Source organism: Channa argus, chromosome 14 (assembly GCF_033026475.1).
Source record: "Channa argus isolate prfri chromosome 14, Channa argus male v1.0, whole genome shotgun sequence".
Classification (NCBI taxonomy): Eukaryota; Metazoa; Chordata; class Actinopteri; order Anabantiformes; family Channidae; genus Channa; species Channa argus.
The window spans coordinates 11,712,772-11,740,440 of NC_090210.1; the positions used below are offsets into that span (position 1 = coordinate 11,712,772).

General features: G+C 39.9%; 1 protein-coding gene across 1 annotated transcript; it reads left to right on the forward strand.

Annotated features, from left to right (window-relative positions):
* The first annotated feature begins 1,641 nt into the window (after positions 1 to 1,641).
* rem2 (RAS (RAD and GEM)-like GTP binding 2) lies at positions 1,642 to 27,669 on the forward strand. Its single transcript, XM_067475424.1, has 5 exons — positions 1,642 to 2,303; positions 4,654 to 4,990; positions 7,085 to 7,158; positions 17,853 to 18,030; positions 26,058 to 27,669. Exons 1-5 carry the CDS (start codon positions 2,292 to 2,294, stop codon positions 26,378 to 26,380), a joined length of 924 nt encoding a protein of 307 aa, XP_067331525.1. The 5' UTR covers positions 1,642 to 2,291; the 3' UTR covers positions 26,381 to 27,669.

Sequence of the window (27,669 nt, forward strand, 5' to 3'; positions counted from 1 at the left end):
TGCTTATACGGATATAATAAAGTGTTTGTTCAGTGTAGTAAACACAAAATATACCATATCCATATTCTGCATTACAACTACTCAACAGTCTTCATAAATAAGGTAAATATCTATTACTTGCAGAGATCATCTGCCTGTTACAGATGTGACAATGTGTAAATAAATACTACGTAGAGCATTGGGTTGGGATAAAGAAGGCCATGTGTTCGAATCCCACCTAACCAGGTGTGACCCCACCCAGACATCAAGGGGCGATATCGGTGCATCCGGTGGTAAAACTCATGCCAAATCAATATGATCATAGTTCTGCCTCAAATTTGGTCAGTTCTCCTTATAATTTATAAATATAAGCCAAATTTCCACCATCAGGGCCTGACTGTGGCAGGGGTTGCACCAGGGTTTGGCCTACAGCCAAAGCCTGTAGGCTACTACCACTGCCCCCACTCTGACCACATGACGGTGCCTGTAACAATCATGCTTATCTCATCTTTTTCATTTAAGGGTAATGGTTTTTAAGTTTACAGCTATGAACTTTGTTTTGCTATGAAAATTTTTTAATGTACTACTCTCCTTTCGGCTTATCCCGTGAGTTCAGGGTTGCCACAGCGGATCATTGTCTGCATGTTGATTTGGCACAGTTTTTACGCCAGATGCCCTTCCTGACGCAGCCCTCCCCAATTTCTACCGGGCTAGAACCGGCACTGTATAGCTGGGGAGGGGAATGGGCTGTTAGGGGTTCTTGCCCAGGGACACTTCGACATATAGCCAGGGCCGGGGATCAAACCACTCACCCTTTGGTCCGTAAGCAACTGCCTTTACCAACTGAGCTATAGCCGCCCCTATGAACATTTTTTAATGAAATCTGATAATAAATAAAGTTGCCCTGCTGGAATCAGACGTTTGTTTTTTAGGACCCCATGCAGCCAATATAACTTTTACCTTCTACCAAGGGTAATTAATCTTTTGACTGATGATCACTGTTTCCATGATTTAAAACACTATAAACCAGAGTACAGTAGTAAGCTACTGAAGCTGTCATTTTCCATCAAACTTTAAAGACGTAAGGAGTCACCATAGCAACACAAGGCATGTTATAGCCATGTCCATCACCTTTTAAATGCACTTCAGTCCATGGCAACATTTCCGGGGGGCCACTGAAAAGCGATGGACGTCTTTGTTACCTTGGTGATCCATGACGCTACTGAAGTCATATGGTGTTTTTAATGGCATGATTGAAGTTGTATGTGCTATTTTTGGATTTGGTTTTGTGTTTAGTGTAATTGCAAAACAATGTTTTCAAAAGTGATGCATATGTGCTTGAAAACTCATGAAGTTATTGTCTTCATTTGATTTGTGTAATTTTCCATTTCTGCATGTGCTTTCTGAAGTTGCAATGGGTTTGAATTTCCCGAGGTGAACTTAATCCAGGATAACTCTGATGACATCATACACGTTTTATAGACTTAGTACTCCTCGTGACAAACAAGCTACTCTTTATTTGTGAACACTTATTTTTAAATTAAAAGCAATGGTAAAAGAACCAATTATTCTATATCCTTAGAAATGTGCATCGGCGGACATTGGCGTCTCTCTTACTCCCTCTGGCGTCTGGTAAACGTAATACCGAAAAAAAAACGGCTCCTCAAACGTCTATCCTCTATATAACGGACTAGACTGGGAGAAGCCCAGACCAGCGTTAGACAAAGTCACATATTTTAAGGGACCTGTGCATCTGTGCTGATATTTACAAATAGAGGGACAGAGGGAAGTGAGGGTCCCCCCACCCAACCCCCGTCTGCATCTCCAACCCATAGGAGGATTAACTCACTCAAGGACGCGCCCCACAGAAAACACTTTGCAGAGAGATACGCAGGTATTAACTGGAGGTGGAGAGGGACGCGCAGTCGAGACTCGCGGTTGGGCGATCAAAAGCATAGGCGGGAATGTGTTGTTGCATTGATGGCTTTCTTTCTCCTTCCTCTTCTTCCTATAAGAAGCCGTCTCTTGCTCCACACGTAGACGCAGGTGTAGCCTCTGTTTATACCCCCCCTCCAGCCTGCTACTACCTGTTCCAATTGTCCATGTGTCGCGCCTTCCCATTCAGGGCGGCAGAGAGGGCTTTTACGCGCCGGAGTGGGACGAAGACCACGATGTTAGATGAAATGTGACGCGCCTCTTCTGTGAGCCGTGTGTTACCGCCGTTGTGAGAGTGTGTCATGCCGGGCTTGCGGCCAGCACAGACGGTTGTAACTACAGCACTTGTTCCATAAAGAGAAGACTCATTAATTACCATGGCGGACCAGGTAAGACCACAGATATTTTCCACGTCTTTCTTATCTCCACCTCGTGCGCTTCTCTCCACAGAAGATCAGACTACACAACCATACACACACATGGTAGGCTACACACACCTTCTGATGAGCTTTGTAGGGAATATAATCGTTATCTGTATCCAGCTTGTCTCTCCCAGCTTTGCTCTTTATGATTGAGGGAATTTGGTTCATTTTGGAGCATTTTTCATCTTTAATATATTACAGGGACTTACAGTATGTCTGTACCATATTTTACAATTTTGCGCGCTTCAAATTGGGTTTTCAGGATTTTGCTGTGATGTTTGCAGCCTGAGTCCCAGCTCCTGAAAGGTGGTGGATCCATCCGTATCTCCCTCTCTTTGTGGAACACACTACATTCATCAGTCCAGTGAACATGATCTGGAAGAATTAAAAGTAAACTAGACATAACTTGGCTGGAGCTGCAGAATCAGGGGTGCATTGGGCGATGATGACAGAAGAATGAAAACATTGCCTGTAGTATTAATTTTGTATTGTGCACTGTTGTTTGTCCCAGTTTCACGACAGCTTGGCTGAGGGAGAGAGATTAACCCCTGACACACCAGCTCAGTCGAGACTTTCCTGTCTCTGTGTGCATTGCTCCCCTGAGCTCCACTAACAATAAAGCTATGCTTAATTGATTAGCGCGTTCAATTAACCTAATTGAGCTACCTGAGTGTGCCTGAGTGATGTGTGTGTGTGTGTGTGTGAGAGAGAGAGAGAGAGAGAGAGAAAGAGAGACAGAGAGAGAGAGAAAGAATGTAAGCATCACAAGCAGCCACACCTCAACAGCACGTATTAAAAAGAATTGTTTACTATACTGTACACTCATATACTGCACTGGACTCTACTATAATATACCCCCTTTTACTCACTAAAATATACAGTATAAACAGTACAATAATAAATTACACAACCTTACAGTGGGCATATGTTATATTACAGTGCATTACATCACACAGATCTATACTTGAATGTACTACATTACACTGACATTAAAGTAAGCAATAATATAGACAACAATATGTTATTGTACTATAAGCTACTATACGTTACTATAACAGACTGCAAACCTGTATATTTTAGTTACAATACAGAATACTATACTAATTTATTATAATAAATTACAATATCATACACTAAAATATACTTTACAGTTCATTACATTAAACAACACTTTGCTGTACTATTTTATACTGCACTATCCTACCACACTGTACTGTTGTATATGTAGCTATAATGCACTATACTGTATTTTACTGTGGTATTCATACATAGCCTACCTTCGAAGTATAATACTACATATACACATACTGTATATAATGATGCAATGCCGCATAAGCAGGCTCTTCATACAGTATTTAGCATTGTACAGAAAAAACATGAGGTGTTAATGCTACAAGAGACAAAGTCCCCAGTTTAGTATGTGAACCTTTGTGGGGTGTATAAGCTTCAGGTCTTGCTGACTCTGTGGCAGAAAGGTGTTGATTCAGCTCATTGTAATTTGTGAGACTCGTCTTTGTGGCAGTGCTGAATTGGACTCCAGGATATTCAAACGTGTTCCTCTGTCAATCCCCTTTAATTAAGCGCCAATACTGTGCTTAGCTCTGTCAGGCAGACGCTGGGCCACAGACACTCAGGGGTTTCGTGGGAGCTGGATTAATTGCTGTATTAAAATTGATGATGGTTGTCCATATTTGACCTGCTGTAGTTGCAAGCAAACACATTATTATTCACACACATGCACACACAAACACACACACACTTTCTCAGCCAAACTATTGTTCTGGAGAAAACTGCTGACAGTCTCCTTCACAACTCGCTCATTTTAAAATAACAAGGGAATGAGACCTAGACTTTTATTTCTGACCTAATTCTGTGTGAATTCATGCCGCCCTCACTATGTAAAGTGTAGAGACACCTGAACACACTTTTGCACTTATTTCCCACAGCTGCAGCCTCTTTTTCTTCCCTCCCTTGTGTTTTTTCTATTTACATACCTCATCCTATCTACCTCTCTGACTTTTTTTCGCCTTTAGGCAGCTTCTCCTGCCCTGTCCCCCCACTGTGTGTCTTCATCATTGTCTTTCTCTGGCACTGTCTGTGTTACCTTCACTGTTATCACCTCCCTCTCCTTTCACATATGGGCATACACTGTGCACCCCCTACCTTTTTTTAGTGATAACGTTAACCAGAATAGACTGAGTTACAGGTAGACCTGCAGCTTGAACCTCTTGGCCTATTTTAAAGTACACAAGGTTACAACAGCATAAATGACCAATGTCTCCTACACACTTTTTTATGTATCTCCTTTTCATTCTAGTACAGTATGTTTCTGACCACGGCGCCCCCCCTGCGGCGAGGGAGCACACCACTGCCTCTCAAACACCAGCTGCGGAGGGAAGAGGCTGTATCCGAGGACTGCGATTGGATCCCGGGCTTGGAGGAGCCTGCCGCGTTGCCTATCAGTGACACAGCCGTACCACGGAACGAGTCCTTCAGCCAGTCGGCAGCTGCCCAGTCAGCCTACCACAACCATAGCGGGGCACTGAGAATAGTGCTTTTGGGACAGAATGGGGTGGGCAAGTCGTCCCTGGTGTTATCGCTGGCCGGCCAGTCTGACAGATCCCTTTCTATAGACTCTGAGACACAAGCATGTGGTAATTGCCTGGATTGCATTTGGTGGAGTGTGTTTTTGTGTGCATGTGCATTTTTTTAAATCAATCTCAAGATTCATCCAAGCAAGGTGTGGAGGTAAAGTGGTCTCAGTTTGTACAGGATCAATGTTTATAAATGGTAGATCTTTACTTATTGAACCTCAAAGTTCATCCAGTCCACACAACGCTGATTGTAGGCTGCTTGCTTGTTCCCCTTCACTGTACCTTAAAGTTGAACATTTCTATAAACACCCTTTTTTTTGCAAAGTTAGATAAGGAGACTGATGCTACTCTTATGTCTGTGTGATAAATACACTATGTAGTTGAAACATGTGTTTAGCCTACTTTATTATAAAGACTGTAAAGAATATGGAACAGCTAGGAAAATTAACACCGGTCACATCATTTGTAAAATGGGTGTATTTAGGAGAACCTTTAGTTTTCATGGATCCAGCGGCGGTTCTAGGGGGGAAGTTGGGGGGCCACATGCATCCATTTTTCCTCTGAGCTCTTAACTGATTTGTTTTGGATTCAAATTCAGGTTGGTCGATTAATTGCAATTAGTGGTAATGACTGGTATCATTTGGTAGGTGAACTGTTTCCATGATTTATGCCAAGCTAAACTAACCAGCTGCAAGCAGTGGCTTGCTTTTAAAGATATGTGAGTGGTATAATTATTTTTCACAGACCTCTAAGCAAGAGAGAAAGCAGGTGATACTTCTCCCTGGTAATTTCCCTTTAAAGATCTAAAAAGCTGCAAAAAGCTACTTTTCCGTCCCCTGTGGCCTCTCAGTCACTAGACAGCAGTAGATGAGATAGTGTAATCAGCTCTGGTTCTGAACCATTCAGCCAACTGATCAATAAGTCATTGTCACCAAGAGGCAACTACTCTCCCTCGTGGATAAAACTGAGTTGCCCCTGACTTGTGCTGGACAGAGTTCATTACAGCCCATGCAGTATTCATGTGCCATGAATCCAAACAGAAAAAGCAGCTTGGACATGTTTCCCTAATGGCATTCTAATAATGAATAATAATATATTCACCATGTGCAAAATAATTCTATGAGCTACACATTAAAATCGCAATGTCTAAAATAAATAAATAAATAATTCGTCAGCCATTCAATTAACACTTTTTCATGGCTTTAGAACAGATGCTCTAGCACCGTACCAGCTTTGGGAGTAACACCTCACCAATCAATATGTGTCTCCACCAAGTAAAGATAGCAATGATTAACACCACATTTGGTGCTTGAACCTTAAAATAATGTGTCATTCATCATAATATAATAGGGTTTCTTGGGTTTTTCAAACTCCTCCGGGTTTTTGTGCATATATAGGTGTGAAACTACAGCTCAAATAGGCATTTATTGTCACAGTCATTTTGAAGTTCTGTTTTTTTATTTATAGCCATTCATTTGTTTTACTTTTTATGCAAAATGCTAAAGTAATGCTGCAGATATAGAAATACTTCAGTGAAGTCTGATGGTATTCACTCAGTTCTGTTTCAATAATATAGAGCCAAACCACAAAGTCATCTCAAGACTCTTAACAATGTAAAGTCAAGATCGTATAGAGAAACCCAACAAAATCCCTAATGGTGTAGCTTACACATGTTTTTATTATTGCTGTCAAAAAGTAAAGATGGAAATCTTACTTTTTACAAAAAAAACCCAATACGTATTACATGTGTGAATAATTCCCAACAAAAACACATAATATAAAAAAATGCACATATATAAAAAAATATATATATAAAATATATATATTTGTCTGTGCTCCCTTTTTAAATATTTGCACCTTCTATAAGAAGACATTGGTTTAGGGCTATACAGACCATTAGAATTGAAAGGGAATTTGGAAAATATAGAAAAAAGGTCTTTCATGGGATTTGATGACAGTAACCAAAATATTGAATGTCACCAACCGTTATATAACCTTTAAAACAGACTAGAAAATGTCGAGAAGTTAGAGTCCTGTCAGTGTCAGAAATTGATTATGTCCTGTTCTAACAGAGTGTTATATAGTGTACTGTGTGCTGCAGTGTTTTTTATTACTCTGTGTGCTGATATATGCAACATGGCTTTTTGCTTGCAGGTGAGGGCTATGAGTGCACAGTGACAGTTGACGATGAAGACAGCAAAGTCATCATTTTTGACAACTGGAAACAGGTGAGTTATTGGCTGCCAGCTTCGCATTTCTGTCTTGATGATCTCATACAGTTTAAGAGTGTTTTCCTGTGTTTTTATGTGCTGGCGAACTTTGTCCTTGGCCTCTATCTTCTAGTTTTGCCACTGTTTGTTTAACTTGATGTATGAATGACATTTCCTAAGTATATCCAATTTCTCCAATTTGTGTGATGGGCAAATTACTTGTGCGCATTCAAGTGTAAAGAGTGTGTGCATACTTTTGCTTTCATGTGCCTGTGTGCTGCACTGAAGAGGGAATCCTGCAGGAGCAGCTGCGCTACAAAGCCTCTCATTCGGAAAAGTGGAAATCACTCTCGGGTTGACCTTTCCTCTTTCAATTCAAACCTACTGCTAACAGGAATATTTTGGCAAAGGCTAGAATTGCTGCAGCCATGCATCATCAATCTTTAGAGCTGAACATTGTGAATGGGTTAATACGACCCTGTGGTGATGATTTTTGAGCAGGGAGAACTTCAGTTGTGTCTGGCAGCGGCAAAGAAAACTAACAGCTTGTCAAAAAAACCCTCACAACACTGAGGACATTATGTGAAATCAAAGGGCATGCTCTCATTAATGCCTATTAATAATGATGATGGAGCATAGAGCACTCCAATTAGTGGATATGGTGGATCATCCGGTTGTGTCCCATTGCAGATGTCCATTCAGTTGAATTAATCATGCTGCTCCTTAGCTCTAGGGAACTCCAAAAGCTAGCTCAGTTCTTCACTTCCTCACTTTTTCTTTAAGCGTTGCTCAGTCTTTCTCACTACCGATTTTGTTGCTCTGTCTTCCTGCCTCTCTCATCATCACCAAATGTCCATGACCACTCGCTCTCTCTGTTGGTTTTTTTAACGGCGCTTGCTCCCCTCGCTCCACTGCCCCTTTTCTGCCAGGGTGAAATCTCGATGAGAGTTAATTACATTAGTTATTCTGTGCGTGTTAATACAAGGCAGGGCATTAAGGCTGATACAACAGACGCAGGCCAGCAGGAGGCCTGGAAAAACTCCAGGACCGTCAGCAGCGCGGGAAGGCCGAGAGGACTGGACAGCATCCCAAATCATCTACTAATTCATGCTCATGTTTTTGTCCTTTTTCTGTGGTAATGCATGTGTGTGTGTGTGTATATATATATATATATATATATATATATATATATATATATATATATATATATACATATATATACATATATATGTATATATGTATATATGTGTATTGTTTCTATATATATATATGTATATATATATACACAGACATAGCAGAATCTATATACATAACAGAGTGACACAAACATAACAGAGTGACACAAAGTGTCATACAAAGTTTTGTGTAGACGGATGTCCAGCGGCCTAATGTGTGTCGTGGCCTTGAACTGGCACAGCACTAACAGCTTTCCCAGTCTCAAGAGGCAGGGCTTCTGGCCTTGTAGCAAGCTGCAAATATTCTCCACAGGGCACCCCAACCTACACCCAAGTTACCATAGCAACATGCACATACACACTCACATACAGGGTTGACTTGATCACTCACTCGCACATAAGCCCCTCCTAGAACAGTCAGCATCCAATGCCGTCGACTGTGGGGCTTCATCCGTTCTCTGGCCAGACCGACCAGAGCCTCATCATTCCCGTGCAATGCCATAAAATGATGAAAATCCGTTCACACTCAGCGATTGTTCCTTCAACTGCTTTCTTTGTTTGACTCACAGCTGATTGGCACATGAAGGTCTGGGTGGGGTATTTTTCCCAACTGCATCACAGGGAGCGCGTGTAATTAGCTTAATGTAACTGCAGAAACATATTAAATAAATAAATAGTGTGTGTAGGGCCGCACGCTGCACTAGCATCAGAATGTGTAAAACGCACCAGCATGCGCATGCACCGAGGGCTTAGAGTCTGCTGAGCCAGACGCTGGGATGTTGTGAGTGTTGTTGACGTCACGGTGGTTGGATGGTTTAAATAAGTCATCCATGGCCCCAAAATAGCAACACTTGCACACTTGGCCTTGACCTAGCAGCCCATGCGTCTTCTGCCTTTAAATTGTCATTAGTTGTGTAATATAGCTCTTAAAACAGTATAGTGTATGTAGAAGATGAAGTGGAGGGACTTTGACACGCTTTAAGCTAATGTGTGTTTGACTGTCTGTGCGCCTGTACATGTCTGAGTTTATTCCAAGCTCACATCAGGCCTGTTTTCATTATTAAATAGCTTGAAATTAAAATATTTATTTAAGACAAGCAAAAGGTGCAGCCTGAGGCATGGGAAAATGTAGGTCACTGATGTACTGTATACGTGTGGAGTTTGCTGCAGCCCTGGAGGAATGGATCGTTTATTATGTTTAAGCAAATTAGAGGAAAAAAGGATGCAATTTGGAGGAAGATAATTGCTCCTTAACCACATTCTTTCGCTCAAATAGAAGGGAGGAGAAACATTGTTTCACCATCCACTTCTTGGAACAGAGACTCATTTCAGACTTGCATCCAGGGACTTCCTTCCCCAGATATTTGTTTCTTTCCTGTTTTGTTGTTCTGCACAGTAATAAGGGTCCTATTGACTGACTGTTTTTACTCAGAGGATAAATAGTGGAATTGCTCTTGCTACACAGACAATTCGGCAATATGTTGTCAATTGTGACATGAACGAATGTTGTGGTTGTGTCCGCCGTCACTAATTTGAACTAACAATACAGTTCATAAAAAAGGCCTAGTGTCAATATAACACAATGCAAAAATAAATGAAAACACTTTCTTGTGCCGACGTGTTTCTTTTGTGTTTTTCTTTTTTCTTCTTTTTTGCTGCAAGATTACTTCTACTTATGCAACCCCCACCCCCCCAGTCTTAAAAATTTTTTAAAGAAATGTAAAATTTCTGAGCTACTGAATAATAAACAGTCTCATTTGGTTTTTCCCATTAGAGTTTTCTTTCTGTATAAAAAAATTTGGTTCTGTGAACATGTAAATATTGTTCAGTGGTAGAACATTGGGATGTAGAAGGCAGCGGGTTTGAATTCCTCGCCACCAGGTGTGGCCCCACCCAGCCACCAAGAGCAACCTTGGTGTCGGTCCCGAGCCAAGAAAAAAATGGGAGGGTTGCGGCAGGAAGGGCATGCGGCGTAAAAACACATGCCAAATCAACGTGCGGAACATGTTCAGTATAATTCCACAAAGAATTTTAGAGGGGAATCACTGCACCAACCAATCGTGGAACAAGCAGCGCCACATTATCATTAGTCCGCTATAATGTGAACAAACCTTCTTTCATTGTCATTAAATAGTGTCATGGGTTTGTAAAAGTTTTGGCCAATGGATTTCCATTCTTAATTTTTACATGATCTTTTTACATCTCAAATGGTCAGTTTTCTGTTTATAAAATATGAATGCAGTGATTAAAATGTACAGTGTCTGCCATAACATGAAGCTTTGCCAATAAAATGTTTGTAGTAGTAACAGTTGTAAGTTGTAGCCTGTAAGATACATGCCTATGTGTATCCTTTAATCCTAAAGCATTAAGGCAGAACAAGAGGTAGTGGATTTTTTTTAAAAATGTCTTTTAATTTTCAGTTCACATAATGTTTGTACTACTGATGCAGTACTTAATTGTGTGCTGGAGGAAAATCCTCTTTTATCCTCAATTTACATGCAGGTCGGAGGTCAACCACAGAACAGCATCCCTGAAACTGGTGGGGATTCAGGGATTTTCTAATAAGCACTTCAGCAGGGTGGAGGCTCCACATGCCGTCATATTAAATCTTGATTCTGGGTCATGCACAGTCATGTGTGAGATTGTGTGTACTGGTTGTGTATGTGTGTAGTCTGTGTGGTGCTGTGTCTGCGTCTGTGCTGTGATGTCAGCTACGTTCAGGATGATGTGGTCATTGCTCATGCAGAGCTAACTGTACGCTTGTGTGTGTATTGCCAAGCCAGGGCAGACTAGATGGCCTCAGTGAAGTGTGCAGCACAAAGTTCGAGAAAAATCACAAACTCACTATCTCAGCACTCCATTTGCACTAAGCTTCATCATCCTAGTATCAGATTCTGACTTAGCTACACAGCAAGGTGTTGTTCTGTCTCCCCTTTCTGCTTCTGCTCCTCCTTACCTTTTTTCTCTTTCTTCCATTCACTTCATCCATCAGCCCTGCATCTTCATTGAACTGCATGCTCTGTCATTTTACTCTGACACAGATAAAACACAAAGCCTCATTGGCAGATGTGTGCAAAATGCATGTGTTTGCTTTGATAAAGCCAAATGGTAACACGAGCTTCTATGTATTTATCTGGTCATGTATGCACACTCTGTGGATGTTTGTGCAAGCAAGTGGGGGTATGGTTGACCTTTTGTTTCCATGTAAAGGCTGTAAGCTGCTTTGGTCATGTGTCTTGTTCTGCAAAGCAAATAATTTGGGAACCAATAGATTTTTTTAATAGAATAGATTTTTTTTTTTAGAGTTCAGGGTTTGTGTTTCAGGGAGTAGGGAGCATGTTTTATAATGAGGGTTGTCCGTACAGATACACACACATGCATGTACTCTTGCAAAAAAAGGCATTTTTTGCCTATTTTCCACAGCTGGGGGGAATAATAGTTTGAGAGCTCGCAAAGCTGCAGGATGTTATTCAAATCATGTCTGATAAGTAATTCATTGTCCTCTCTGTTAATGGCTGCTGATGTAGTGCCCAGTTCTAGCATGTTGGTGTTTGAGTATTTTGAGTGCCTGATAATGCACTATGTGTATGAATGTGTGTATTGTTTCTGTTCATATAAAAAGCTTGTGAAACATCAAGTTCAACAATCAAGTTCATTCCAGTTTAGTGGTAAAGTATTAAAGGCTGTTTGCAACTGCAATGATAAGAGTCATGAAACTTGGCTGCAGCTTCTCAGTGGAGCTCAGGTTTGAACACTCTATAATATTTCTCCCCTTTAAAAGCTGAGTCGTGTCTTCATACTGCAGGATGGAATACTGTGCTTTCCATCTTGTTAGTGTGATTGCTGAAAGCGGATTCTTCTGCACGTTTGGCACGCTGCTAGTCCTAAATGCTAACAGCTACAAACATGGTTCCAACTGTAATATGTTGGTTGGGAGAGGTGTGCTATTACTCTGTGTGCTGACAGCTAATGTACTGTAATTATTATGAATATTAATATGATTTATTTTTTAATGGAAAGTCTATGGGAGTGATGTTTAAACTGCAATATCTCAAAAACTACACATGGTAGCATAATGAAACTTTGTATACAGCTGCCCCATCATGATGCGCTTTAAGTGCATATTACCAGCTGCATTTAGCTTACTGGATGCATCTACGGGGGGGCATGTTTCATGAGATAAATTATAGAAATTGCTGTACACAAGTTCCTAAGTCTCTCATTGTGGGTTTGTAGTATGTTAAAGGTGGGGATGTTGAAGGTAATTGCATGTCATTGTGATATTGTGCAATCAGATAGTTTCCAATTTGTAAACTGTCCTGCTCCATTTCATTTAGATATAATTCTACACTTTGCGAATGTTGGTGATTCTTATTCTGTGTGTTTTGTTTATGTTCTTTGTAAAATCAGCTATAGTAGTGCAATTCATTTAGCTGAAGCAATCAAGATAGACAGTATACATCTTCATAAATGATGGCCAACAACATGGGCCATTTGGCAGAGACATTCTAGTCATTCCAATCAAAGATTTTTGCTTTCATATTTATTCATAATTTCAGTTGTAAGTGTAGCTTTGCATAAAAATCAGGCACCATTATCAGTCTTGGGGTATGTGAGTCATGACTAATAATTTAAATATGAGGATTGTAGCAGCAGGTTGAACAATCTGTTTACCTCAGAGTTATTGTTGGCATCTTATTTTGATTCATGGCTTTAGTCTTTTCAAGAAAATGTAAAGTAGTTAGTCATAGCTATTAGTATAGTTAGCATAGGTATAGGTAGTTATTTTCTAATTTTATTCATTACATTTTAGTTTCAGTCTAGTTTTGTATTCATATACTGTATATGTTATAGTAATATACAGTATACTGTATCTAGGCCTTTCATCTAAAACAAGATCAATACAACAGCCAAATTGTCAGGTATCACTAATACAGTGACATTTCGTTTCAATTAGCTAAATGTAAAATTATGCTTTTGTGTCAGCATGCTAACGATTTTTTATATACACTACCCTCCAAACATATTGGAAAAGTGAGGCCAATTTCTTTGTTTTTACTGTGGACAGAAAACATTTGTGTTTGACATCAAAATATGAATATTAGTCAAGAGATCAACATTTCAGCTTTTATTTCCAGGTATTTACATCTGGATCTGATACACGACTTAGAAGATAGCACCTTTTGTTTGAACCCACCCATTTTTCACTTAAAATAGATTAAAGTAAATAAGACTTAATATTTACTTTCAAATCCTTTGCTTGCAATAACTGCATCAAGCCTGAGACCTATTGACATATGTAGACTTCTGAGTTCATTTTGCTGCTGCCATCATGTTTTACATCAGCGTTGAAATTAATGAGCCCCTGCCATGACATTACCTCGACTGGCTAAAGCAAATAGAAAGGAATTGGCCTCACTGTTCCAATCATTTTGGAGGGGAGTGTATATAGTTTTTTTTGCATCACCTTGTCTAATTCTCCTTGGGTTTAACTTAGTCCATAAACACAGAAATGTCACATAACAGAGAAAGTTAATGGAGATAAGGTGCAACATAATTTTTGCATAGTTTCATTTTTATTTATTGAAGATTTTTTTTTCCATAGTTTTTATTTTCAAAAGTTATTTTCTATCATCATTTGTCTTGTCTTCATCACAGTTTCTTTTAAAATTACCCCTGGTCTATATGCTGAATTATTAGTGACATATGGAGACTCACTTACATTACAGTTGTACAACATGCTGCTCTGTAAAAGCTTTTGATCAAATTTTGGAACCAGGCTGCAGGGATTTCGCTCCCATTCAGCCAGAAGAACATTATTGAGGCTGGAGGACTGATATTTTTTTTTTTGTGTGTGTGTGAAAAGGTCTTTGAGAAAAGCCAGTAGGTGTTCCAATTCATCCAAAAGTGTGCGACAGGGTTCAAGTCACTGTGCAGACCAGGCAAAGTCATGCACAAAGAAAAAAGGAGCCATGCTGTCCTCTAAAATACTCTATAACTGAATGCGTTAACATTACAAAAAGTTGAAAATGTAGTTTCAAATAAAATTCAAGCAAAGTAGCATAAGGCTCTAACTGTCAGCACATTTTGATGCAAAAATTGCTTCATCCTCACTGGTGGTTGGAAGTCACCTGTTTTTTCCAGTGGTACCCAACTGACTTTAAACCAGAAAAGCCGAGCAAAGCATCACGCACACAAACCTCTCATGTAAAAAAAAACTTGACTTTGGCAGAACAGTTTGAATTTATGTCACATTTCTCACAGAAAGAACTAAACTTAAAAAAGTAGGTTTTCATGTCCTATAAAGTTCCTTAATATGAACAGTATGTACCTTAGAAAGAGTGCATAACAATAAGAATTTTGTACTTTGAACATGTAGTGTAGTAAGATGAGGACTGTACAGGAACATGCCAATCAGGTGAAAGCTGGCATAGAAAGTGGCCTGATCTGTCAAATGGATTCTTTATTATCAGTATGGTTTAATTAATGTTTTTCCTCAATGCTAAAAAAATCGGTGTATTTGCTTATTATATGAATAGTGGTGTATGTGGGCCAGGCTTTTGTGTTTGTGTGTTGGTGAATGTGTGTGAGGGTAGGGGGAGTAGGTATTGACAGATGGCCTGCTCTCTGTGAACACAGAGGATCCGCTTAATCGAGAGAAAGAAAGAGAGGGAATGAGAGAGAGCGAGTTGGCACTGCCCTGCGTTGCTTTGGCACCGTTTGATCGAGAGGCGCATTTACTTGCTTACAGTTTTCCGCCAACATCGCTCCATCACACTCCTAATCGATGTCCACGCCACGTCACTACTCATTCGCTCAAAATGATTCCAGTGTCCTTCTGTCCATGTCTTGTTGTTTCCATTCCTTCTCCTCATCCTTCAATCAGACAGTGGCAGGTGGTGGGGCTGCCCGTTGCCCCCCCCCCCTTCTCTTCCTCCTGTCTTTTCCTGTGCCCCATCAAACAGGCAAGAGTGCCAAGCTAGGCACTCTCCATGAATTTCCTGCTTCAAGGTCTGATCTGCTTGGCCACTTGTGAGAGTGTGAATTTTTCAAGTGACTGAAACTCTCTGGAGGACAGGAGTTTACCTTTCAGGGATGATGATGTAGGGCAAGAGCGGCCACTCAGCCATACATCTGAACCTGCCGATATGTAGCCCAAAGACAGATTGGATTATTTGGTGGGAATAACATGCTTTTAAATTGATCCAATCCCCACTGTTTCTAGTTTCAGGCTCCTGTTCCCAGATGAGCTACAGCTTGATTGTGTTTGCAGTTCTATAGCTCAATAGTGCAATGTTTAAGAATAACCCAGTGGAAATAACCACTAAAAGTTAGAGTTTAAAACTTTCAAATTATGAACTGAAAAGTTCATAATTGAACTATGAAATGTGGTTGAATTGTTCTGTTATGGCCTAATAAACAGTCTTCGGAAGTACTTTGTTGACACAGTGGTAATACATTAGATTTCATTTGAAGGCTCCCATCTTGTGTTTCTACAAGAAACCCATCTGTTCATAACATGATTGTTCAGGTATGTTTTCTAATTTAGTACTCAGTCTATATTTAATTTAAAAATACTAGGACTCAGGTTTCTTTCCAACTTCCAACTGAAATATGAATCAGTCCCTTTAGAAATTTCAAGCAATTTCCAATTGAATTATATGCAACCTTGCAATTTAAAGTATTAAAAGAACATTGGAAAAAACTTTTGCAAAAAGCTCTTGGATACACTTGGAATATACTGTATACATTCATATCACCATTTTAAAGTTCTCGTACTGTATGCTACATGTTATAAAACAACTGTTTTAGACAACATGTCCATTTTTTTTTACTTTAGTTTGTGGTTAATTAACAAACTAACGTCAGTATTGCTGAACACAAGGTGGATGAGAGCAAAGTTTCAAAGCCAAAAGGAATATATTTCCAATATTGATTTGTGAAGTTTAACATTTGTCACAGTAATTATACTTTGATTTTTACCTTGATTTGATTTGAACCTAACGTTTAGTTAGGTGCAAACTTTACCTGTCTGGCTAACGTTAGAAAAGGAAATTGTGTAAATATTATACTTTTTAAAAAGTAAAACATATGCTTCCAGTTCTGAAATGAGCAAAACTATATTTAGTTATACTTGGCTGCTTTTGCTTTATTTTACTTTATTTTTATTAGTATAGTCTTCAATGCCCTTATTGTATAGTTGTATTGTATAGTGTATTTTATATTTTATATTTATATGTGATCTAGATCTTAGGCTCCCCTGTTAGAACTACCTGTAAGCACCATGGATCTGAGAGAAACTCAATTTCAGTTCCCTGTATGTATGTACTGTACATGTGGAACAACTGACAATAAAGCTTGACTTGTCTTATACTTACAAATATACAGAGAAGTATCCTATTTGTACACTGATATTAGTATAAAGGGTACTTTGTAAATACATTTGAACATTATTGAAGTTTACTTGATAAAATAAACTTCACGTATACTTTTTTTTGAACAGTAGGTAGCATTCAGTCATTTTGTCAGAGCTGTTTTACTGAAATTTGTTTCCTGCTGTGGCTGCAAGCAGGCTTGATCCAAATGGTGAGACTGAAACAAACAACAAAGTTACACTGCTGTAATATTGGTGAGGAACCTCTGTGGCTACTCTGTCACAAAGAACAATACGTTTCTCGTTACACATTTTACACTTATTTGACCCAGTTGCCATGTACCAGTTCAAAACTAGGAGAAAACTAGCAACCTTAAGTAAATGTCTTTGACCACATTCTAATCCAAGACATCACATACAAAGCTACAGTCCTGGTTGACACAGATGTTGAATATCTAATCCACAGGCTTTTAGCCCTAAATCCGAATCTGGATTGTTATTTACTCTGCTGTTCACAGACACAGGGTTTTCACTTGCCAAAACTCTGAAGCATATGGCAATATTCTAGATTCAATATTCATCTAATACCACTGAACAAATTACTTTAAATAAATAACTCTAAATAACTGTGATTTATGAAGGTTGACAGTTGAGTCGTTTTTAGTGTGTTCGCTTGGATTCCATTTAATTTTTGGTACATTTTGCCTTCATCCTGCTTTCAGTGCCTCTGAAGGCAGACACAAGTCTGGGCTCACTAATGCTCAGGTACAGCCAAAAGAACCTTGCCATGACTCATTTTACACCCCATGAACCACTTTCAGTTCAGTGAAAATCTGAGTGACAGACTGGAGGGGTGAAAGCGAGGGAGGACAAAGATGGTTCCCGGCAGTTCCGAGCTGCTGTTTCTGGTAGAGCCACTCGAGCTCGTTGAGCTTGTGTGACAGGAACCCCCGACGGGATGTTAGTGGTCAGTCAAGTTGAGCGGTGTCCCCTGTGTCTTTTCTCATGGGACACTAATAAAAACTTGAGTGCTGCCCGCCTTTGTTCTGGCATTATTGACTTTTTATTGGCCTAGCTCCAGCACAAAACAGGGACAGAGGAAAGAGTTTAAGAGTTTGAGAGTTTGATTTAATGCATGTGTGTACATGTGTTCTCATCCTCAGGACCTGTCCACTCTGCAGTGCGATGTGTGCATCCTAGTCTTCTCAGTGACTGACAGGCGAAGTTTCCACCGCACCGCTCAGCTCCGCCTTCTCCTCAGGGAGTCCCAGCCACACACACCAATCATCCTAGTGGGCAACAAGAGCGACCTTGTCCGCTCGCGTGAAATCAGCTCAGAGGGTAGGTGGAGGGAGGGACTCACGCCTCTAATGTAAACCTGGCATATTAAAATTTAATAAGCCATTTGATAAGCCACTCCTCTGACAGTCAATTAACCAGTCATAGCCCTTTCATGGTTATTGGGTTTTAGATTTCTCTTTTTTAAATGTATGAAAGATGCTACCTGTTTAACTTTTGGGGTTACCGTCTATGTATTAAAAAGCTTTGCCCATTATGTAACTTTGTCTTTCCCACTGTGTGGAAGTGGGTCCTCGATACTCCATTAGCAGCCCTGTGATGCTCTTTATTAGACTTGGAGAAGCAAACCAAGCCAAATGTATTGTCTGTAATAGGGCTGAGTTTGCCAAACACAATGGTTTGTCATTCTCCTAAAAGCTTTTTCTTAACAGTGAAGCACACAGTTACAATATAAATGTAATCTTACCTCTACTGCACAGGAGATATGTCAGAAGAAAATACTAATGTAAGAGTGAAAATGTGCGAACATAACTTTAGAAATCTATTTGTTTCATCATCTAATACCCTATTTGAACATATTTAGCACTGATTAACCATTTTTCTCTTGTTATTTAGTCCCTCAGGTTTCCTCTGTGGAAAACTTAAACAGAGCCTTGTACTAGTACTTTTTTCAGCATAATGTAAAATCTATGGAGCATGTGGGTGAGGCCAGTGCAGTGGGCTGCACGACACCATAGCAAACCTGCAAGCCATAACCTTTTTTGGCTTATGCACCAGGTGAACAATTTTCAGTCAAGTGATTGGACTCCATTTTAAATTCCAGTTGCCAGCTCTTTTTAGTTTGCGGAGAAGTATAACCTTAAACGCATAACTAGCATAACTCGCTGAATTTGTTGGAACGACTGATTCCTTCTCACGTTAACCTGCTCTTACATTTTTTTCTGCCTCTGTGCCAGCAACAGCCATGGCCAGAGGCATTATGTTTTTTTATTGTCCATCCATCAGTCGCTCTGCCCGTTCTAGTCTCAAGATCGTGGTATCTCAGAAATGTCTTGAAAGAATTTCTTTAAAATGGGCACAAACACCCACCACCACACTCTGATTAGATTTTAGTCAAGGTTCAGTTTGACTTCACATCTTGTCATGAATTCTGTAGCCATCAAGTTCACATATAAGCAGTTTTACCACGTTTTAAAATTAGTGGGCTGCAAACAAAAAGTAAGCTGAAACAGATTTTTTAACTATGGAAATAAAAGTAGCTTAACTGTCTATCTACAGATGAGTACATCTGCCAATGACAGTTCAGCCAACAAAGCTACTAGTAGCCAGCTAGAAATAAGAAAATAAATTGCTATGGACTTCTTGTCCCTGTTATCATCTTAAAAACCATTTATGCTGGACGAGAACTTTAAAGAGGTGGTTAGTTTACATCTGCCCCGACACGAGCAGTAATGAACAGGCCTGTGGATGAATGATGCCAGAAACAAAATGCACAAGAAAGGTTTAAAATGCATAATGCTGTCGTTCACTTTTTTTAAATGTAGTTTGTAATGCTTTTTTAAGCAGTTCCCCAAATAGAGGCTCTTATGATTACAGTCATCTGGTAGCTACTGATGCTTTTTTTTGTTGGTTATAATGGATAAGAGTGGCTAAATGTTCAAAATGCAAGTGTGTACTTAATAGGCACAAACACACACAGACACAGACACACAAAAACACACACACGCACACACACATGTACAGCATACTCACGTTTCCCTAGAGAACAATGGTAGTACGTTTTGTGCACTTGCTCCTTGCTATTTACCCTTTTTTTGTCTTTCTCCGTTTTGACTCATCGGTCTCTCTGTGCTGGTGTTTAACCCTGAATCTTCCTCTGAGCCAGCAGCATCTCTATTAGACAGAGTCTTGGGATCTATCTTTGCTCACTACGATAATTTTTAACAAATAGACCTAACTTGAGTATAATGATAAAACTCTTAAGAAGTGCCCTAATTTTGTCTGCAATTTGCAGGGATGTGGTAATGGCCACTCACTTGCCCCCCCCCCCCCCCCCCCCCCAAAAAAAAAAGAATTATGGAAAGTTTCCAGGCAATTAGCTGGAAAATACATGACATTTAAAATGCTACAAATTACAGTATGATCATTATTATACAGTACATGAATCATCCACTTGTCATGCAATAAATTTTATTATTCTTATTATGTGACTGGATATTTTTAGGAATAAATGAGATCATTAGGACAAGTTTTTCACAGTGGCATATGTGAATATCTCTCAGCAATAAATGTGCTGCTAAGACGTAAAATGTAGATACAGACCGGCTGGGTAGATTGAAGGCTGTAACTGCTGCCAAAGATATCCATATTAAATATTCATGGGTGTGAATACTGTAGCTGACTAGTTATGATACAGCTATGAGACAGTATGAAATGAGCACTAGAGTTTTGTGTTAGGATTGCAACAACTGCAAAAAGGATAACTCCTGTGGATTTAAGACATTACTTTACTCTGGTAAATATCACTGTTCAGCAGCAAGCTTGCTGGAGTCTTGGCGCGCAACACTCAATCAAGGTCTTGGCCAAACAAATTCACTGAAGAAGAAGCACACGGTGCTGCACTGAGTTCATCTAATAATGCACAAAAATGTGGACTTTCTAAGTGAATTTTTGCAGAGTGCTGGCTGGCCTCCACTCTGTCTGAATTTCATCAGTGTTTCAAGTACGATGAGGGTGCAGAGACGAATGGAAGAAAGAGAGTGATGTCAGAGTCGCACCTCAGTTTAAACTTTTCATTGCATCTATACACTACATTTAAATCATGGTGCTCACCTTTGCGGTAACTGTTTTTCTAATATTTGCTCATATTTTACAACATTATCCTTACCTATCAGATTCTTCAGCTCCTAGTCTTATGAATTATTTTGTATGAATTACATTTTTCAATAGCTGCTCCTGCTACCTTTATATGTTTGTCTCCTGCATATGTGCACGGACACTGCAAATGAATAAATAAGCAGACACACACCTTCCATCTGTCTCTATCTTCTTGCTGCATAATGTCAGTGAGGCTGTTTCATAGATAAGAGTCACACAGGGTTATGTTGAATGTATGAGTATGGTGTGTGTATAAATAGGAGCTTCGATTTGAAAGACGAGTGAAATGCATAGTGGGACTTGGAAGTGTAGGGTTTGGTGTCCTTGAAAAATCCTCTTTGAGTTGTAGACATTCACAGTGAGGAGGCTTTTACAAAAGGGGTCGATATGGCAAGTGTCGCATCAAATAATTGCTTTTTTCATACATGACTAAATCTTATTGGAATTTCTGTCTTTGTATCTTCTCTGCCCTGATAGAGGTTTTTTTCTCTAGCGTTCTTATAGAATCCAGCCTTTTGTAGCTATTCATTTCTAAATTGCCTCAGTAAACCACAGCTTTAAAAGTAAATAATGTAATTTGTAATATTTCGAAAATGTCAGTGACCAGAGGTGAACTTCTTTTAGATCTACAATTCAAATTCAATGATACCGTAAGTGCTTACAGCAATATATTCATATATGAATGTAAGGTTAGCATCCACTCGATTCAGGTATTATTGGCTTATTCTTTTTTTTTTTTTTCTGACTGTGACCTTTTTCCCTTACTAACTTTTAAACCAAGAGGTAGGTACTATTATTAATGTAATATTATTACTTACTAGGAGTAATTGCTTGCATTATTACAGTGATACTCATTGTATAACTTTTCTGAGGAGTTATGGTCTGAAAAATGACAGTCAATACTGAAAATGAGCAACATTTTATCCATCACATATGCAGCCACAAGCTCATTAGCTCTTTGTTGCTTGTCGAAGCTGACGATTAATACCCAGTTTTAGTTGTTTAGCCATTGAAGGGCTACAACCCTCCATAAGCTTTCCATTGTTGTGCTGTCTTAACCACAGTCTTAAGTGTTACAAGAAGTTTGAGGTTGTGTTTTTCACAGTGGACACACAGCTGGAGTCCTTCTTTAATATTATTTGAGTCAATGTAAACAACACCTGGTTTGAACTTTTTCAAAAATAGTTTTGCAAATGTTTTATCACCAAGGAAATGAATTTGACAGGTTTGTTAGACCCCCAAGATACACACAATAATTATGGTAAGTAATGAATGTTAACAGCACTTCTGTTCAGAGCAGTGACAACAAGGAGAGGTTCTTGTCAAGAACACGAGCATTCTGCATTTACAGTATTTTTCTATTAGTGGTACAAGAGAAAGGTTTTTAAGTACTGTTAATTTTTTTATAAAAATATGTTTAGAACTATATTTAGTGTTTATTATTTTGGTGTAATACTTCAAGGGGTCAGTTTTTAGAACACTTAGTTCTAACAAGATTATGGCTCTATTTATGGTCGGTCAAAGGTTAAAGCTATTTGTTAATAGCAAGCTCAACCTTGAAAGTAGAGTTATGTATCAGGGTTGTGATGGCGAGGGCTAAGGCTGAGAGGAAAGCTACAGTCAGTGCAAGGTTCTCAGAAGGACATAGGAACAGAAATGAAAAGTGTAGAACCAGCAGAGAGAGAGACCCCAGTTTGGGCTCAAATCCTGTTTGGTTTGTTTTGTTGTGCAAGTTAAACAAAGCCAGCAAGTGTAAAATCTGTGCACTTTAGTGCTTCCACATTGCTGTCTACTCAAATGTGGTCACAGATTTTCTGTATTCTCAATGACAGAAATGGAAGGAGCGGGGGGTGGGGGGGGGCAGGGGGAGCGGGATGAATAATGAGAGATTCCGCAGTCAGCATATAGTATTCTCTCTTCCAGAAAAACAAATAAACCAACAGAAAAAGAGCATCCGTGCGGTCGGTGATATGATCTTATGTTCTGTCTGGGCTGACCACATGTATTCTTTCTGATATGCGAGCCTGACAGAGGAAGTCGACTGGCCTAACATCCCACTTAAAGAACCTGAGGCCTGGCTCAGAGTGCTGAAGTCATAAAGTCTATTTATGGCCTGTAGAGTGACACTTTTATTCTGCTCTATCCCTCACCCCCCCTTATTCCACCCCCTAGTTATACAGCTCCATCCTTAACACACAGAGATACACACACTGTCACACTGGGAACATATCATTTTAAATGGGGGGAAATATTCTCTCATCCATGGGTGGGGTGTGGCATAGGCACAGTATTTATCATTCACTCAATATGGCCATGGTGTGGCCCTGCTCCTCTGGGCTTTGATTAATATGCATTCTGGCTCCATTTGCTTAGTCAACAATACTTCTGTCTCTCTCTCTCTTCTGTCCATCTGTCTCTTCCTGTCTGCCTCCTCTCTTCCTCCTTGTTCATTTCAAGTGCCATCTTACATGTCATCTCTTTTTAGCATCTCTTATTTCTTTCTCCATGACTCCTGTGATTTTCCTATTTAGCTCTTGCTTCTGCTTCTTCCTCCACCCTTTGTTTATTCCCTCTGTCAGCACACAGGTAGGGACCATCACTGTTACAGTACCACCTTTGGGTGGCTGCTTTCATCTCTTCTCTTTGTGTCCTACCTGTCCCTCTCTTCAACTAAATTCCTCTCCCCGTCTTTCTTTTTTGTCTCATTTCTTATCTTCTTTTGTTCTATCCCTCACCTCTCCTTCTTTCCTCTCCTCTCTCTCCTAACCCCTCTTTTGCTTTCTTCAAAACGTCTCTCTTCCATCCTTCCTTCTTCTTTCTTCCGCTCTTTGTTTTCATCTTCACTCCTTGCCTTTCCTCTCTCCTCGTTTCCTTATCGCTTCTCTTCTCTTCTTTTCTTTCCTGTTATGTCCTATGCTCCTCAATTCAATTTCCCGAACACTGTTTTAACAATTTATAAAGACCCAGTTAAATTGAATCAGCCATCGTAGGCATTAAGATAAGCTGTGTTGATCTGGTTTGGGATTTGTCTGCTTTTCTTTCTACTCCTACCCTAGTCATTATTAGGTGACACAGTTGTAGGTCAACAGCTGCTCTGCGGGTGGATTATTATACCCAGATGAAATCTAGTTCTAGTTTTTTAATACCTGTGTGACACAGGAATATATACAATCATGCTATGTGAATGTAGACACACAAAAACCTGTTTCTGGGGTTACATTGCAGTCACTATGGCTCAGAATATTAATTTAATTAATATTAATTTATAGATCACACTACGATACCGTACCCTGTGTTTTTTCGCTAGCTTTCAGATATCACCAGCAGCGGCTCAGGACTAACCCTCCATCTGCCCATCTGTTGCAATTTCATTGTATGTGTAATGACAAATAGAGCACTTTACCTTTACCTTTATTTACTAGTTTCCTACTAAACAGATCCATATCCATGGGAAACTACATCCCAAGGCCTAGATGCAGAGGTATTGCAACTCCTGTGTTGGTAACATGATGCATGCAGATGCAAATGTATTTTTTCCATAGAGATTCGTACCTAAAGTAACAGCAAAGTCAAATTGGTAAAATGTTTTTCTTTGCATCACAAACTTGCAAATCAACTTCTTTTGTTATCCATGTCCAAATTTGTTGTCATGAATGGATGAAACATCTAGCAGAGATGTAGGATTATGTGTGTTTGCCCTTAGCTGTGCTTTACTGAAGTTGTGTATCTGGGAGTGTGTTGTGCTGAGCTTGTTATTTACAAGCTACTCTACTTATTAATATTACGTATCGTTCATCAACGGCCATCATTGGTGTGTGTGAAAGGGTAAATACATTGTAAAATACTGATAAGGTAGAAAAAGTGCTATAGAAGTACAGACCATTTAATACAACAATGCTCCATCCCTGTCCAAAGAAAATGTTGTTGACAACACCAGGGTCTTTATGTTCACAGTTTAAATAGAAAATCTTGACTGTAGAAGTGTCACAGTAACCCATGGATTAACATGGCTTTTTGAAGCCTAGTCAGGAGGCAGCAAACCTTTCCAGCTGTCAACACATTGCAGCCATTTGAAGTTCATGCAATGGAAGTTTTACATGGTTATTAAGAAAACTAATAATAAGCTTCAAAAGCCCTTTCTGCACACAGCTGTTCTCAGACAGAGAGAAAGCTGGACTCTAGTTTAAAATAAAGCCTCTTGAGCTGACACGAAAACCTATTGGGGCTGAATGATCTGTATCTGTCAGCTTTCCTTATCATCCTGGCTTGTTTGACCATGGACTAACAGGCGCATTAAGCTGAGATACTGAGCCTTGTCAACAACACGGTTAGTCACCTGTTCTTATCCAGGAGACTCACACTAAGATGGAAACCTTTTTCTCATTTGAGCTGCATCCCAGAGATGTACGCTTATACAAGCAAGTGGAAACATTAACTCCCTCCTGCCACGGTCGTTCCTCTCACCAGCTCTTTTTATTTGTTAATGACTGTTGGTTACACAGATTTACAAAAAAACACACTGAATATTGGAAATGTTAATTGTTTTTTGAAGAGATTTGTGAACGTAATAGGAAAAAGGACACAACAATAAAACAAAAACAATACTAAAACCAGCTAAGGGCCCATCGATCTCCACGCCACTAAAGCAAATTTCTCTTCACTGGAAAATAATGTGCTGTTGAAAGAAAAAAAAACATAGGTGAAAAAAACTGATCATACATTTATAGTTCTAAAGCATAAACACCTTCTGTGTAGTAGAATCCATTATAATACACCAGACTTCTAGAAAAAGGTTTCTCTTACTATATGACTGTTTATTGTTAAAAGTCATTTTACAGGGAAGATTTCAACAAACAGAGAGAGTTTCCCATATTCACATCGTGAATTGCTGTAGATTGACTCTATTTATCTTAATTCGGTGCATAAAAGGCGACAAACTAACACTTAAAAGTCTAATAAAGTCTCTCAAACATCCGTGAGTTAGCTGTTGATTCAGAGGGATTATCTCGTGAAATACAACACACACCAGCTGGGTCATTACCATGCTGTGAGTGGTTCACTGGTTATATGATCTAATGTCCTTAAATTTCAAACAACTGACTCTAATTGCTATTTGCAGCTGCCAGTGTCTGAAGCCTCAATTATTTAAAATATGCAGCCGCACAAACATAAAACATCTTCTCTCTCCCCAGAGGCCCAATCCAGCGCCATGATGTTTGACTGCGTCTACTTGGAGCTGTCAGCCTCCCTGGACCACGGCACCAATGAGCTGTTGGAGGCTGCAGTTCGGACTGCAAGGGGCGACTGTGTGGGCCCCGGCTGGACTGATGGTGACCCCGGGGCGGCCCGCAGGGAGAGCCTGACCAGCAGGGCCAAACGCTTCCTGGCAGGTCTGGTGCCGCGATCGTATGGCCGAGACCGGGATCGTGGCCGCTATAGGGAGATGAGTCGCCAACGGGGCAGCAAGATACTTCGCCAGAAGTCCCGCTCCTGCCACGACCTCAGTGCACTGTGACACACACAGGCAGACATACACACTTCCACACAAGTATACACACACCAGATTGAAAATTATCGGGGAGTGTAGGTGTAAAGGATGGAGGAGGGGAAGTGGGTATGATGGAAGCTAGTAGGGAGTAGAGGACGGAAATGGCATAAGTGTGAATCTTATAGCAGTCGATGGGAATTTATTAGTAGTGGGTAAAGGGTGACAAAAGAGCAAGAAGAGGGTTGAAAATGATGGATCAGTAGGTCCAAAATCCACCTGGAACTCAGCAGTGAATCGGCGAAACTCATTTAAAGAAAATGGAGGTCAAGTTGGAGAGAAACAAATTGAGAAACAGAAAAGAATAGAGTTGAGTTTAATTTGCTGCTCTAGCTTGGCTGAGTGAGTCCTCATTAGGTGATGTGAAAATCACAGAGTCACATCACAATGCTGATTAGAGGCCTATTGTGGTAAAATGGAAGGGTGGGGGGGGGGGTCCACAAATAAACACACACCCAAGTAGCACGCACTGATTATGTAGAGACTGATAGCAATCAAATGTAAACCTACTGTATTAAAGACCCTGTTTTATAGCATGCTGTGTAGATGATTTAAGACATGACCCTGTAGGTTTACAGTTACATGACCTCAGTGGTCAATAGCTAATGCACAATCTAGCTAGTGACTCTAGCAATGCCATCAAAGGCAAGACCCTTTATTTATAAAAGTGCTCCCTATCTGCGCATTTTTAGCCATAATCGTCAAACTGCATCCACCTTTTGTGTCCCGCATCGATTTAAAGAAAAGTTTGATGATGATTCCACCAATGGCATATTCATCTGTGATTTTTATACAAGGCTAAAAACATCAGCACCCAAGCCATATTTCCGCTGACTGCATGCCGAGCGATCAGCACAAAGAACCCTTTACTGCAGGATGTGGAGCAAAAGAAAACAGGTCAAAGAATAAGATGTTTGCAGGGACGACTAGACTGAACTATTCTTCGTTTGAAGCTGAGTCACAGAGCACTGGGATGTTCATGAAGCACAGGAGGACAAACAAAAGAAAACCTAATCTACCTGTGGATGTTTGATGTTGTCATTTTTCTCTTTTTACCCGCTGGCATTATTGTGTGTGTTGAGACTGAATTCTGTGGGGGCTGGCCACACAGGTGACCCAAAAGAGAACGTTCTGGAAACGTTTGGATATATCGTCAAGTGTGGCAACATCACTAACACCTGCTCACTTGTCTTGTCTGTCACCGTCTACTAAGCACTCTCGTCTTTCCACTGAGAATAAATTAATTTTTGTTTGACATC

What these genes read in the sequence shown, in the direction of transcription:
- rem2 (XM_067475424.1), top strand. An exon ending in CTCTGAGACACAAGCATGTG is followed by an intron (nt 4,991 to 7,084) that starts GTAATTGCCTGG and finishes TTTTGCTTGCAG; the next exon opens with GTGAGGGCTATGAGTGCACA. An exon ending in TTTTTGACAACTGGAAACAG is followed by an intron (nt 7,159 to 17,852) that starts GTGAGTTATTGG and finishes TCTCATCCTCAG; the next exon opens with GACCTGTCCACTCTGCAGTG.